This window comes from Papio anubis, chromosome 4, assembly GCF_008728515.1.
Source record: "Papio anubis isolate 15944 chromosome 4, Panubis1.0, whole genome shotgun sequence".
NCBI lineage: Eukaryota > Metazoa > Chordata > Mammalia > Primates > Cercopithecidae > Papio > Papio anubis.
The window spans coordinates 160,899,995-160,915,977 of NC_044979.1; the positions used below are offsets into that span (position 1 = coordinate 160,899,995).

Consider the following 15,983-nt stretch of genomic DNA (forward strand, 5'->3'; position numbering starts at 1 on the left):
TTGCAGTGAGCTGAGATCATGCCACTGCACTCCAGCCTGGGTGACAGAGTGAGACTCTGTCTCAAAAATAAATAAATAAATAAATAAAATAATACCCGATATACTCAAGGTCTTATTGGTTATTAACAAAATTACCCAAACCATTTGCAAAATTCATTAAGGCTACATCTAGTTTGAAATTAATTTGTCAATTATTAATGAAACAATTTTCTAAGAGTTACACTTGAATATTTAGAGAGCAGCATCACAGATGTATTTGGATAGATACACACACAACTCCAAAGAAAAGGGAAATATATTAACACACAGCTACAAAAATCAGTTCTAGATTGGTTTTGGGTCTTGCTCCCAAACCATCTCTTACTTCCACAACATAGATGCTTTAAGTTAAATACCGTAGCTACCATTTCTTCGTAATTAATATGAATTCCCAGATAAACCAATCAGCTCTGGTCTGTTTCATCACCCCAGAATGCAATGCCAACTGTGATTAGATGTTCTGTAATTACAGAACTACTCACAAAAGTACTCAAACTACAGGGTCTAAATTATCAACCCCTACATAAGCTCTGTAAAGACAGGGATCATGTCTACTTCTGCTCACTCATCAGTATATCCAGAGCCTAGCACCAGGCCTGGTATTCACTAGCACTAGCAGGTATTCAATAACAGTTTACTGAATGACTGCAAGCATGAATGACAAGAAAGTCTCAGAGCACGGGTCATGCTGAGGATGCTTCAGAAACTGTATCACTACATGTGATGTGTATAAAGCTCCTTAAGGGCCTGAGTTTTGTCTTATCCTCCTCTGTAATCCTAATGCCTATCATATGGCAGAGGTTCCAGAAATACTTGAAAACTAAATGACTAAATATTTATAAGTACTAATTCAAGTGCCAGAGTGAAGGAAGGTTAAGAGGGAGTGTACACTCTTTAGGCCAGTTTAAGCTGATAACTAAAGTTGTTAATTACCTAAATGGAATCATTACTGAGTTTTCCAAAAGTTTAAGCAATGCAGCTAGTCATGCCTGTATCTATTTTGGTGCTTCTTTAATTTAAATAGTACCAGTTCTACCAAAGGTACTATCAAAACATTTTGATCAAAAATAAAATATAGAGGTTCTTATTCCCTTCATTCCCACACCAAATCACACATGGGGCACAGCTGTCTCCTTTAAGATACAAATACTTTTATCCCAATCACATTCACCCCATGCACATTCCCAGTCACACATTTACATGTACATATAAATGCAAACAAAAATACAACACAGAGAGAGCTCAATGGAAGACAGATGATAGACGTAAGTTAGGCTATACAATGAAGAGGGGAGAAAGAAATTTCGGCAGCAAAAAAAGCTGATCATCTGTGGCCATGGCAACCCCTTTACACCAAAATCCTTTCTTGAGACCTGCATGGTGACTGCTCCCACCACATCACAGCCCAGCTAAAAGGAGCAAGCAAATCCCAGCTACTTGGGAGGCTGAAGCAGGAGGATAACGTGAGGCCAGAAGTTCAAGACCAGCCTGGGCACCATAGCCACCCTATCTCTCAAAAAATAAAAATAAATTAGCCAGGTGTGGTGGGTGCCTGTAGTCCCAGCTACTTGGTAGGCTGAGGCTAGGAGTTTCAGTAAGCTATGAGAGTACTACTACGCTCCAGCCTGGGCAACAGAGCCAGACCCCCATCTCTAAAATTAAATTAAAGGAGAAAGCACACTAGTAACAATGCACTCAGGTCTGGCCACCTTAATACACTCAGGTCTGGCCACCTTCTGCCAGAAAATAATCTAGTACCCTAAACAAAGCCAGATTCAAGCAAGCCCCAGGTAGGACAATCTGTGCACTATACTGCCAATCTTGCAATACTCATAGTACCCTCCAGAGCTAAAGGGACAGTGAATAGACAATAAGGTGCCAGATAAAGAACCTCTGGGAAATCCAGGGACTTCTGCGCCCACCACATCTGGCTAATTCATTTTTATTTTTTGAGAGACGGGGTGGCTATGGTGCCTAGGCTGGTCTTGAACTTCTGCCCTCAAGCTCTCCTCCCGCTTCAGCCTCCCAAGTAGCTGAGATTTGCTCGCTTCTTTTAGCTACGGCTGTGATGTGGTGGGAGCAGTCACCATGCAGATCTCAAGAAAGGATTTTGGTATAAAGGGATTGCCACGGCCGCAGATGATCAGAAGTAATTACAACATCCTGTCTCCTGCACCAGTTCTTCCACACAGCTCAAGTAAAAGGGTCAAAACTGTAACCTGATTCTGTTACTTACGCATGGCACAACTGTAGGGAGTTGAAATGTTTTTATTCATCACGAAGACAGTACCGGGGTCAGTTTTCCCAACATGCTTAACTTCTATCTTCTCAGTTCGGGGAGTTAATGATAACTGCCTGGCTTTCTCTTTATTAAAGAGGTCATTCCGCATTTCTGTCAATTCTGTCGGCGACAGCTGAGAAGCTGGAGATGTTGCTATAAATCCTGTGAAGAAGTTACAATAAATACGAAGACTGAAAAAAAATGATTAACATACTGCCAAAACTGCGCTCAGAGGTAAAATTAAACCGATTTGTAATATTAACAAACACCAGCGGAAGAAACAGAGCTGGCCCAGATATGTGTCTCTACTTTTAAATCTGGCTCTTTCATATCAGATGGCTATTTCCCACCAATTTCCTCTGTCGTGTTTCCAATCAGTGCTTTACAATAAGGGGCAAAAAGTAACCAGGAAACGGAGTCAAAACTGGACTAGAGTCATTGGGAAGGTGAAGAAAGTGGTCGGTTTGAAAGGGTCTGAAGGAAAAGAATAAAATTTCAGGAAACTAAAGGTCCCATACCAAAACTATCAATATCCAGAATGAGAAACGCTGAGTTTATTTCCCAAAAGCCAAATCACGGGATCTGCCAAGGCAAGTCCGAGTACTCCCAGGGAAGACATGGACAGATGTGCACCGAACGTGCGTTGCTTCCCAGAGGCGGCCCAAGCTCCTCCCGCGGCCTGACCCTGACCCCTGCACTTGCCCCTGCCCTTCTCCAGCCCCTGGTTCCCATACGTTTGTCCTCCCAGACTGTGCAAGGCCAACCGCCGCCGCGGGACTGAGAAACCCTCCTCCTTCCTCTGCCCCGCTGAACGTCCCCGGCCCCGCCTCAGGTCCAATCCAGACAGACAACACTTTCTAGGCTTCCTCCCTGTCCCCACGGCCTCTGAAACTCACTCCAGCTGATCCCCAAACCGGATGCGACCCGCCAGAGCCGCAGCACCCGGACACCCATGGTCAGCGCCTCCATAGCAGCGACGAGAACCGTCGCGCGCAAGTCCTTCTTCGCCCTCCTCCCCCGGAAACGGAGCGCGCACTCGGAGTTCCGCAGGACAGTTCTGTTCCGGACGTAGCACTCAGACTGCGCACGGCCACCAGGGGGCGTCAGGCCTCGCTGGGGATTCCGGGGCTGAGACCCCGAGATTCGGAGCCGGGCGCGTTACCTGTGCTCAATACCTGGGTGCTGTCACCGACCGAGAGGTGCAGGGCCCCCAGAGCTGTCGGCCTGCCTGCCACCCACCACGTAGGCTCTGCAGGGAAACAGAGTCCCACAGGCGTCGTTGCCCTCCGCCTTCCGGCCTCTGCAGGTTCGATTCCGGCCACCCAGGTGAAGCGCTTGCTTCCCTAAAAGAATATATGTATTTGGGGCGGGGAATGGGGAAGGCGTCTTCTGTTTTGTCAGCGATGACATCTTCTGGCGCGTGTCTCAACTTTCAATTGTGCCGGGTAGGTTCTTAGTTCGGCTGGAGTGGGTCTGCACCCCGGTTCTCCTCTTAGCCATGGTAATAGAGGCCTCGAGACACGTCGCCTTGACTTTGGAGAAGACGTTGTAATTCGTAAGAGCTCTTTACAAATTTTCTAGTTTAGTTTATGTAGTACAGGATGTATAGGAGAAGGCATCCCGGGGCAGAATTTTTGTCTCTAGTCCACTGATGTATCCCAAGCGCGCAGAACAGAGCACAGCTCACAGTCAGCGCTCAACAGATGTTTCTTAAATGAATGAATGAATGAATGCCCTTGCAGGCAAAACTCAGCGCATTGTCTAATTCCTCTGTCCTACCAGGACGTGAGTGTTCTTTGAAGTAAGCACTCCGTAGGTACAGGATGGAAATGTTTTCACTTACAGTAGGTTAATATTGTGGCTTTACTTAAGAGTGTCAAATTCAGCCTTTCCCCCACTCTGTCCTTTGCCTTGCAATTGGAATGCGCCACCACCAGGTGGAAGTGCCGTCTAAGGTACAAATATGACCCTGCGCCACGATAGACTGACTCTGTCCTTGGCCCAAATGTTACACTCACAACCACTGCGCCAGGAAAGTATAAGTATCTTCACTTTTTCAAACGGGAAATTAAGTGACGGAGCTTGGATTTACATCCAGGCTACATTTTACCAGGCTATATTTCATTTAAGATCCTAATTCAAACCACGAAATGTACATATATACATATAGGGTTGGGGAGTGGGTGTATCTTTTACTTACTCAAATTTGCATACGATTCCCATGAAAGCTCTCTGTTTCGTCGGCCTTTTAGAGCCTGTACCCATTTAACCTTACCTAGAAACACTCTAGTGCCCTTAGAACATCCTAGAGCCACGTTGAAGCAAAGCCTCTGAACATAAACTTAAGCAAGTTTGATCATAAACCCATTGGAGGCAGGTAATTGGAGTTCACCAGTATGAGAAATTAACCTAGTTGAAAGGTTGTCACTAGTGATAATGGCCAAAAAATACTATGTACCAATCAGAGGGCTGGGTTTATTAATTTTCACAACCTACCCAAGCAATTGGCATAAAAATCTTCATTTTCCAGGAAAAGAAGTTCAGGTTTTAAGAGTTCGAGAGACATGCCCAAGGTAAATCTTAGGCCAAGAATTCTCCCCAAATATTTTCTTACTCTGAATCCCCTCTCTTGCCTTCTTTATCAACCAGCTCCCCAAATCTTAGTCTCACTCTGTCAATGTCTCTGCCAAATAAAAAGAATCAAGTCTGTGACAGTAAATATCTAAGATAAGCCTGGATTGTTACTGTGCCAGAAAGCCTATAACTAACTATAAAATACAGACAAACAGAAACATGTTAAAAAGGACGGGGTACCAAACTCAAAGGGGCTCCCGTTGTCCAAATTTGGGAGAGTTTGCATAACACAAAGAATAATGCTGAAATTTTATGACATGTACACTAAAAATTCATGAATCCGTAATGATACTCAAGAATAGATAAGTGTGGAAAGAATGAAGGGAGTTTTCTGTACAAAAAAAAAGCCAGATAATAAAAGTCGTAGGAATAATAGAATAGGGAAAATCACCATTCTGCATCTACCAATGTAACCATTGGTACAGGAAGGGATCATCAATAGATGCTAAAACCAATAGAGAAAGTTTGTTGGGGATCAATATATTCACATAGTCTCTAAGTATCACCTCACGAATTACTGACAAAATACAAATGGATAAATGAAACTTTTCAAAGGAGAAATCTGGTGGATATCATCGTCAAGTGGTCAAACATTTCGTCACCCAAAATGAGACAATCTGACTTTATTTGTGCTTCTTGGTTGTGATATAAACAATATAATCTATGTAGTATTCCTCACATAAATATTTAACCTGAATCTAAAGAATTATGAGGAAATCAGGTATATCCAAAAAGTGATATAGTCTACAAAACAACTGACCTAAACTCTTCAAAAATGTAATGTATGAAAAAAAGTCAAGAAACTGTTGTAAATTAAAGGAGACTAAATAGATCTACATTTATTATCAGTGCATGGTCCTCGCTTGGATTTTGGATCAGGAAAAAAGTTTACGAAGAATGTTACTGTGACAGAGAAACTTGAACATAAACTATATACTAAACAATATATCAATGTTATATTTCTTGGATATGATCATAATGTCACGGTCATATAGGAAATAATCCTCGTTCTTACGATATATATATTAAAATATCTAGGAACCAAATATCACTATGCCTATAACTAACTCTCAAATGTTTCAGCAAAAATAGGGAGCTCCATACTGAGGGAGGGGACAAGACAAATTTAGCAAATGTGGCAAAATATTAACAATTAGAGAATCTAAGTGAGGGTGTTAGTTGAACTACTCCTTCAACTTTATTCTGAAAAGTTTCAACGTTAAAACTTTGGAGAATAACTTCAGTGGTTTTCAACCATGAAAGTTTATTTTGCTTATGTTGTCTGTCAGTGACAGCAGCCACCAGCCAATCGTGGCTCTGCAGCTTTATTCCAGAATTCAGGCTGTAGAAGCAGCCCCTACTTGGTCTTGTGCTTCTTGTGGCAGAGGGAAAAGAGTGCAGTAACCACCTTGTGCACTGGCTTTTAAGAGCTTCTGTTCAGACTCACCTATGTCTCAGCCACACAGTCCCCTGGCCCCAGCAAGTCCCATGGTCAAGACCAATGTCAATCAGGTAGGATGCCTCCTGCAGGGAGCCAGTAGATGAAGCTATGTACTTCACATTCAAGGAGGAATGCAAATCACTGGAATCAAGATTGAATAATAAAGCCAGGTTTCATGGCTCACTCTTATAATCCCAGCACTGTAGAGCAACCGAAGTGAGCAGATCCCTTGAGCTCAGGAGATGGAGACCAGTCTGGATAACATGGCAAAACCCCGTCTCTACAAAAAAGTACAAAAAAATCAGCTGGGTGTGGTGGTACTTGGGAGGCTGAGGTGGGAGAATCACCTGAGCCCAGGAAGTCGAGGCTGTAGTGAGCTGTGATTGCATCACTCCATTCCAGCCTGGATGACAGAGTGAGACCCTGTTCCAAAAAAAAAAATCCAGTGACACAGTAATTTTCCCAAGATCACAAAGATGATCTGGGGCTCAGTCTCAGATCTGGCTGTCTCCAAACCCTATACTTTCTTTCTTCTCAAATTCATATGCTTTTTAAATCCAAATATTTGCTTTCACATTTTCAAATCATTATACATTTACTTGTTGGGAAATTTTGTCTTTTAATTTAAAGCTTCCTAATGAAAAGTTTCACTCTCAGTTCTTTTTTTGATTCACAAGTTCTTACCAAAACCCCACACAGGATACCATTGTTGAGAGTTCTCAATGCCTCTATCAGCTACCCCATTCAATACATATCCTTATGTTCCTCCTAGTGACCCAACATGCAAGATACCAAACATGTGGTTCTGTGCCTCGCAGAGCTGTCCTTTTAATCAGTTTGTGTTAGTCCAGGTACTCTGAAGAACAGATACCAAGACAAAGTTAAGTATGCAAGGAATTTGTTAGGAGAGATGCTTGTAAGGGAAAAGGGGAAGGTGGCCAGGTAAGGCTGACCCCATGTGAAGAAGAGAAGGAAGGAAAATTGAGTGAACACATTCTTGACCACCACTGGGGTCTAGTGAAGTTTCAGCAAGATCATCAGGTGAATCCCCAAAGCAAAAGTGGGCATGCCTCAGTGTCCCCACTGCGCTCAGTCTGGCTGGGAGCAGCCGCTGGGAAGCAGGAAGCATGTTTGCCTCAAAGCAAACATGTTGATATTTCAGAGCTCAGCAGCTGGGGCCCTGGGTCAGTTACACTGCCTGTAATTGAAGATCTAGGAAGCATATAAACTAAGCTGTATTTTGGGAATCAAATAATTGCAGAAGCATTTGACACGCATTTTACATGTCTACATAATAAAAACACATTTGTATCAATTATCTTATATCAGGGCTGAATACCCTCTACTTCCACCTGAGGACAAATTGCTGTGAAATAACAAGAGATGAATAGACAGGTGCAACCCACGGCTTTTTTTTTTTTTTTTTCTCTTGATGTGTGATGTCTTGAGGCTAAATGGTACCTTTATTTCAACATCATTCCTTATCAACTCCTTTGTGAGCTGAGGGGGGCAATGGGGTGTGTGTGTGTGTGTGTGTGTGTGCGGTCACACACGCGTGCACATGGGGGTAGGGGGTGATGGTGAGAGGGTTCTGGAAAAATGAAAGGCAGATGAATACAAAGATATATACATAGTCCACTCCTTCAGCTATCATTTCTCCTCAAACCATCTCTTTTTATCAGATATTTCCTAATAGTAAGGGGAGAACCAAGGATACACATCACAGATAGACTTTCTTGTACAAAATATTTCTGTTTCTTTCACGGAAAACTACAATGTATATACATATATGTGTATACATGAATTGTGTTAAGAAAATAATTTTTATGTTTCCAATCCTCCTTAATAAATACTAAATAATGTTTATTTAAAATGATGATATGGTAAGTGTTGAAAATTATAAATATCACAACTTGAAGAGATAGTACAGATCATAATTCCACTCCCCTCTTTTGATAGATAGAGAAGATGAATCACAGAAAGGCTAGTATTTGGCTCAAGGCCATACAAAATACTAGTATAGCATCTGGGGTCATTGGAAACGCCAGAGAATGCAGAAAATGCCAGGACTCCTGAAACTAGCAAGTGGTCCTTAAAACGCTCTGAATTGGCCTGGCACAGAGGCTCACGCCTGTAATCCCAGCACTTTGGGAGGCCGAGACGGGCGGATCATGAGGTCAGTAGATCAAGACCATCCTGGCTAACACGGTGAAACCCTGTCTCTACTAAAAATACACACAAAAAAAATTAAATTAATAAAAAATAAAATTAGCCGGGCGTGGTGGCAGGCACCTCTAGTCGCAGCTACTCGGGAGGCTGAGGCAAGAGAATGGCGGGAACCCGGGAGGCAGAGCTTGCAGTGAGCCGAGATCGCACCACTGCACTCCAGCCTGGGCGACAGAGCGAGACTCTGTCTCAAAACAGAAAAAGAAAAAGGAAAAAAAAAAACGCTCTGAATCATCCCACCCTGCAGCAGTCGCACCAAATCCTTCATTTCATAGCTTTGTGAACACTGCAAGAATTCGGCTCCCATTCTTAGAAAGTCAAAGATGTACTAATCCCTCAAACACATGTTAATATGGATTTTCTTTGATGAAAAGGAACAAATACATTCTTCAAAAGTAAACTTCTCCCTAGTCCCTCATCCTATTTCAGAGCAAGAAAGCCTATTAGACTAACAGCAAGCTCATTTAGAGTCTTTTAGGGGTGGGGGCTGCTCATGGTTCCTTGGGAGTAGAGTTAGAGTTGATTAAGGTAACGCTCTTTTGGTCAAACAAGATACTTTCCTTCAAAACCCCTTCCCGTTAATTATACGTAATTTTTTTTCTACTCCTTCATTGTTTGAAATTCCCAACTTGGCCTGCCTTATTCCGCGTCCCTTAGCGTTGACACTTACCTGCCTTCCCTCCCCTCCCCAGCATCCAATCTTGACCTATCCTGGGAAGAAGACACAAGATGGGTCCTGATCACCCAAAAGCCACCTACACCCACTGACTAACTCCTGAAATGTGGTATAGTGAGGGAGAAAAGCCTAGGTTTGATCCCAGCTCTCCCCTTTGTAGCCGTATGACCTAAATCAAGTTGAATTATAATTTACTTAACCATACTCTCTCTCTCTCTCTCTCCTCTCTCTGATGTACACTTATGATATTTATAATATTTTGCTGCAGTGAGCATCTGTCTAGCCCTTAGGAATATAGAAGCAAAAATTCCTCAACAAAATACCAGTGCACTGGTGTAAGTATTTCTTCAGGAGAGGTTCCTAGCAATGGAACTGCTTGATCAAGATTCCATGCATATGACATTTTGATAGAGACTGCCGAAATGTCCATCATAGCCATTACCACACAAGACACAGCGGAAAGATGTTTCTTTTAGATAACAGTTGTGAATATTTTCCTGGTGGTAAAAGGCGACACCTTCATGCATCTTTGCATTTGTGACTGAAGTCCAGAGTCACACCCTCTAATCTTGCACCTTTTCTGTTTCATATTCAAGACCTTGTCAAACCTATCCTGGTACTTATCTACTGGGGTCATCACAGAAAATGCAAACCCAGAGCCCATAATTTCAACTTCTTGTCAATCTCTCATCCAAAGGGCTGGATTTTATCTCTAAATCCTGTTATTACCTTTTCCACCAGACAATTGCATATCTTTAATTAGAATGAGTTGATCTAGCTGGACCTTTCTTAGTACTTTCCTCTTGATTCCCTGTCTCCTAATTGTTTTTACATTTTTTATTGTTGTTCTACATTACACAAAAATATAGTCTCCCTATCAAAATTCAAACATTAAGAATATTTAGGGAGTAAAGCATAAAAGTCTTCCTTCTTAATCTTTTTGTACTATCTATATGTCTATAGCTATATCTCAAACATTCTTTTGTAATCCATTATTTAACATCTAACTGCTCCATAATGATGGCATTTGGGTTGCTCAAATAAATCCCCAAATAGAAGTGGTAAGGCAATGAAATATAAGGACAAGAAGAATAAGGAAAAAATAACTCCCTGAACAATTCTCTCTGTGACAACTGTGGGAGTATTTTGATAACTGTTGGCAACAGGACACTGCATGTGATGTGGGGAAGGAAACCTTGGCATTCAAACAAGCAAATGGTTTGGCGACAGTTTATTAAATTTCTGCCATGCTTGCAAATGCCAGTAGCAATTTCTCAGACTGCAGAATTGCTATATGTGACAGGTTTGAGACTGTTTCACAATCGTCATCAAATAATTCATCCTTCAAAATTAAAAATTATATGAACTCTTTGAATAATTGTCACTTCTAAAACAAATGTTCTACTGGAGTTTATGGATTTCACTCGTGCATTTTGAACGCTTCTCTGCCATACAATGAGGATAAGCAAAGCATCCAGGTAACATTATATGTAATTTAGTCTTACCAGGAGATTTCTATCAGACTATTAAATCTTCTTCAGACAAAAATAGTCCCTGTTTCTTCTTACATTTATAGCTGTAAATGCCTACCTTTTAAAAGACTTTAACATTACACTTTAAGGAGATAGAATAAGAAGAGAAAACTAAATCCAAAGTTGTGGAAGAAAGGAAATTATATAGATTCAAGCAAAAACCAATGAAATAGAGACTAGATAAACAATACAGAAAATCCAAACAAAAAGTCGATTTTTTTAGAAGTTAAACAAAATTGACAACCCTTTAGCTACTGACAAAGAAAAGAGAAAATATAAATTATTAAAAATCAGGAATGAAACAGACCATATTATGACCAATCTTACAGAAATAAAAAGGATTATAAGGAAAACTATAAACAACTATATGCCAACAAATTAGATAGCTTATGAAATGGGCAAATTCCTAGAAAGATACAATTACCAAAAATGTAGTGAAAGAAATAAAAAATCTGAATAGGCTTACACGAAATAAAGAGCTCAAATTAGTCATTTCAAAATGTTCCATCAGTAAAAGACCAGGTCCAGATGGCTTTACTGATGAGATCTGCAAAACATTCAAAGGAGAATTAATACCAGTTCTTTACAAACTCTTTCAAAAGGTGGAAAAAGGGGGAGCACTTTCTAACTCACTTTATGATGCCAGAATTAGAATTACCCTGACAACAAAACCAAAGAAATCACGAGAGAACAGAACAAAGTAAAACTATAGACCAATAGCCCTTAGGAATATAGAAGCAAAAATTCCTCAACAAAATACCAGCAAACTTAACCCAGCAACATATAAAAATGTTTTCACATATCAGTATAATCAATGTGTAACATACTATATAATAGAATAAAGAACAGAAACTACATGATCATCTAAATAAATACAGAAAAGGTATTTTACAACATCCAATACTCTTTCATGATTAAAAAAATGCTCAATAAATTATGAATAGAAGGGAAATTGCTCAACCTAATAAACATTCAACAAACTAGGAAGAGGCATGAAAAGCAGTAAGATGACCCACATCATTAACCTCAGGGAAATGTACATAAAAGTAAAATGAGATACTACTTTATACCCACTAGAGTGGCTATAATTAAAGAGGCTGATATTCAAAAGTATTAGTGAGGAGGTAGATATATTGGAGCCCTCACACCCTGCCTGTGGGAATGCAAAGTAGTACGGCTGATTTAGAAAACAGGCTGGCATTTCCTCAAAATGTTGAACATGGAGTTATCATGTAACCTAGCAATTCAATTTATACATAAATACCAAGAGAGTCTAGGTAGAGTGGCTCATACCTTTAGTTCCAACACTTTGGGAGGCTGAGGCAGGAGGATCACTTGAGCCCAGAAGTTTGAGACCAGCCTGGGCAACATGGTGAGATGCTGTCTCTTAAAAAAGAAAAAAAGAAACCAAGAGAAATGAAAATGTATGTCCATACTAAAAATGGTGCATGAATATTCATAGCAGTATTAGTCACAGTAGCCAAAAAGTGGAAACCAATCAACTGTCCATCAACTGATGGATGGGAAACAAAATGTGGTATGTCCATACAATGGAATATTACACACATACAAAAAAGAATGAAGTACTGATATATGCTACAACATGGATGAATCTAGAAAATATTATGTTAAATGAAAGAAGTCCACCACAAAAAAACATGTGTTGTATGATTTCATTTCCATTAAATGTATAGAGTAGGGAAAGCTATAGAGACAGAAAGTAGATATGTAATTGATTAGGACTGGAGAAGTAGGCTGGGAAATGGGGAGTGACTGCTAATGGGTATTAGGTTTCTTCTAGGAGGGACTAAAATGTTCTAAAACTAGATGCAGTGATGGTTGCAGATTCCTGTAAATATATTAAACAATATTGAATTTATACTTTAAATGGGTGAATTGTATGGTATGTGAATTATATCTCAATAAAGCTGTTAAGAAAATTTCTGACCTGTCTGGCTGGCCTTCTGAGTGGATGCCTAATTCCTAGTCCATTAATCATGACGCTTGCCTCTTCCCATCAACCTTGACATACCTGGGGAGAAGACACAGCTGAGTTCTGACCACCTAAAACTAACTGAATGCAACCATCAGGAACTGCCTCTGAGTGTCTAATATAACATAGGCTCCAGAGCCAAGCTGCCTACATGCAAATCCCCGCTCTCCACTTCTTGGCCTTGTAACTTTGGGCAAGTTTATTTCCACTTCATGCTTCCAAATAATCATATGAAAAATTGCATTAATAGTATTACCTGCTTCATAGTATTTGGGGATGACTAAAGCACTTAATGCATAGAAGGCATTTAGCAATGTCAGGTCATTCAATAAAACAGGTTATTGCTACTGAAACTAGCCTCTTCATACCCTGGAGGCTGATTCTAGCCCAGGTTTTTGGATGACTTTTTACTCTACTTCACATGGGAATGACGGAAGTCACCTTCACTAGACTCCTTAATGCAGCAACAGGCACTAGACTACTTTGCTATGCTATAAATTGGCAGCACAGCCATTTGGGCATGGGAAGCAGATTAGCACATAGCCATAGTTAAATGGAATTTTGTGTGTTTTTTAATTTTACAATTCTCTGAATCAAGTGTGTATCAACTAAAGGGACTCTTATTACCTCATTCTTAGAAAAACAACTGTATCATGGTTTTCCAGAGAAACAAACCAAAAGATCATATGGATTTCGATGATATAGATGTAATAAATCTATAATAGATTTATTATAAGGAAATGGCTCATGCAATTATGGAGTCTGAGAAGTCCTACAATCTGCAGTTGACAAGCTGGAGACCCAGCAAAGGAGATGGCATAGTTCCAGTCTACATCTGAAGACTGACAACCAGGGGACTGACGGTGTAAGTTCCAGTCTGAAGGCGGAAAACCAATGTCTGTGCTCAAGCAGTCAGGCAGACAGAGTGACTTGTCCTTTCCTCTAATTTTGTTCTAGTCATGACCTCAATGGATGAGATGGTGCTCACCCACACTGGGGAAAGCAATCTGTTTTACTCAGTCAACTGATTCAAATATTCATCTCTTCCAGAAACAGCCTCACAGACCCACCCAGAAATAGTGTTTAATCAGATATCTGGGCACCCACGACCCAGTCAAATTGACACATAAAATTAACTATCACAGGTCTACCCCTTGTCAACTTGGCATCCATACACTTCTCCTTAACTCATACTTAATCTTCAAATAAAAACATTAACAAGGTTGTAGTTCCACCTAACATGATTCAACCGTTCTGTGTACAACTGAAAATACACTAACTCCTTCCACAGAAGAGATGACATCCTTGAGTGGTGCTTATTCTTCTTCATATCCCAAAACTTAAATATTAAGATGTAGAAGTAACAATACTTAAGTACTAGAAAGTCAAGTCATTATTCTTATATTACATGATAAGGGAATGAGAGAAAAGCAAACAATGATATTTGATATGTACATGTACACATATACACATATGGATATGTATGTGTATATATACAACAAAATATTTATAATAAAATAAGGAGGAAATACTCATGATAATCATGGTCCTCATTTCTGTAACCGTCACATAGCCATAGTTGGTATTTATAACTACCTTCCTCCACTACCCCATCTATAGTCTCTTGCCTTTGGCAATCACCCCAGGTGGTACTTTACCTTGTAGAGTGACTCAAATCTTCATTCCTAAAGGATCTAGGCTGTAGTTTGTCCTGCACAGGTTGGGTTATTATAGTTTTCTTTTTTTAATAATTTTTATTTTTTTTGTAGGGATGGGGTCTAGCTATGTTGCCCAGGCTGGTCTTGAACTCCTGGCCTCCAGTGATCCTCCCACCTTGGCCTCCTAAAATGCTGGGATTACAGACATGAGTCACTGCTCCTGGCCTGTTGTTGCAGTTTTCCATTGGCTGTAATCACAAGGTATGGTAATACTAAGAGACACTCTGAGGGAACTCCTTTATTCCAGAGACGCTCTTTATTACCTTCATTGTGGAGTAGTAGTCCAATTTCCCCTCAATAGTCAGCACCAGTCACCCCACCCAGCATGGTAGTTCCCTTCTTTGCCTGTTGATTCAGAGTATGAGGAGCCCAAGGTGGCCAAGTGGGAATCTTAACTTTCAATTCAATGGAATTGTTGTGTCTCCCGGTGGAAGCATTCCTCCCTCCGGAACTAAGACCTTCAGGCCAGTGGGCCACGTGGTTGCAGGAACAGGAAGCAAACATTTTGCTAGTGGGTCACTAAGGATAATAGTGAGACGTGCCAATTCTATTTCCACCCCTTGATTCTTGAACTTATGAATCTTAACTATGGGCGAAGCAGCACAATATATTGGACACCAATTCAGAGGATATACAGCCTTCTAGGAAGCCTTGCCCAAGCCCTGCAAGGTATTATTACCTATTGTCACTGATGCTGTAACTGAGTCTTCAAAAGGCACTGTTCTATTTAGCCAGCTACTTCAGGATAGTAGGGAATGTGGTAAGACCAGCAAGGTCCGTATACCTGGGCCCATGGCCGCATGTCTCTTGCTATGAATTGAGGTCCTTAATCAGAAGCAATGCTGTATGGAATACCATGATGGTGCATAAGGCATTCTGTAAATCTGTGGATAGTAGTTTTGGCAGAAGTGTTGCAAGCATTGAAGGCCAGTCTGTGTCTAGAGTAAGTATCTATTCTGGTATGAAAAAATGGTCCTCCTTCCATGATAGAAGCAGTGCAATGTAATCAATCTGCACCAGGTAGCTGGCTGATCACCCCAGGGAATGGTAGACTCAGTGTTGATCTTTGCTGCAGGCAGATTAAGCAGTCAGTGGTGGTCATAGCCAGGTTGGCCTTGGTGACTGGAAATCTATGTTTCTGAGCCCCTGCATAACCTCCATTCCTGCCACCATGGCCACTTCATTCATGAGCCTATTGGGTGATAAAATGGGTGACAGGGAAAAGAGACCAACCTGATATCCACAGAATAGTTCATTCTATCCCCTTGGTTATTAAAATCCTCTTCTTCTGAAGTCACCCTCTGGTGAGCGTTCACATGAGACACACATATCTTCACAATTTTTGCCCATTCAGAGAGGTCTCTCCGTATGCCTCTTTTTCAAATTACTTGGTCACCAATTTTCTAATCACTTCCGAGTCCCTAACCATCCAGCCAAACCATT

General features: G+C 40.8%; 1 protein-coding gene across 8 annotated transcripts in view; it reads right to left on the reverse strand.

Moving 5' to 3' along the window:
* MRPL39 (mitochondrial ribosomal protein L39) overlaps positions 1-3,618 on the reverse strand; it is a 237,171-nt gene extending 233,553 nt beyond the window's left edge. For 7 of the 8 annotated variants that reach the window (XM_021935554.2, XM_021935558.2, XM_021935555.2 and 4 more), the window contains exons 1-2: positions 3,217-3,348; positions 2,276-2,482 (exon numbers count right to left, since the gene is read on the reverse strand). In XM_021935554.2, the coding sequence (XP_021791246.2) occupies positions 2,276-2,482; positions 3,217-3,289 (280 nt within the window). In that variant the 5' untranslated portion in view covers positions 3,290-3,348. Of the gene's footprint in view, positions 1-2,275; positions 2,483-3,216; positions 3,349-3,482 lie in introns of those variants that run through there. The other variant, XM_021935557.2, reaches the window with a different exon arrangement.
* Between the last annotated feature and the right edge of the window lie 12,365 nt (positions 3,619-15,983).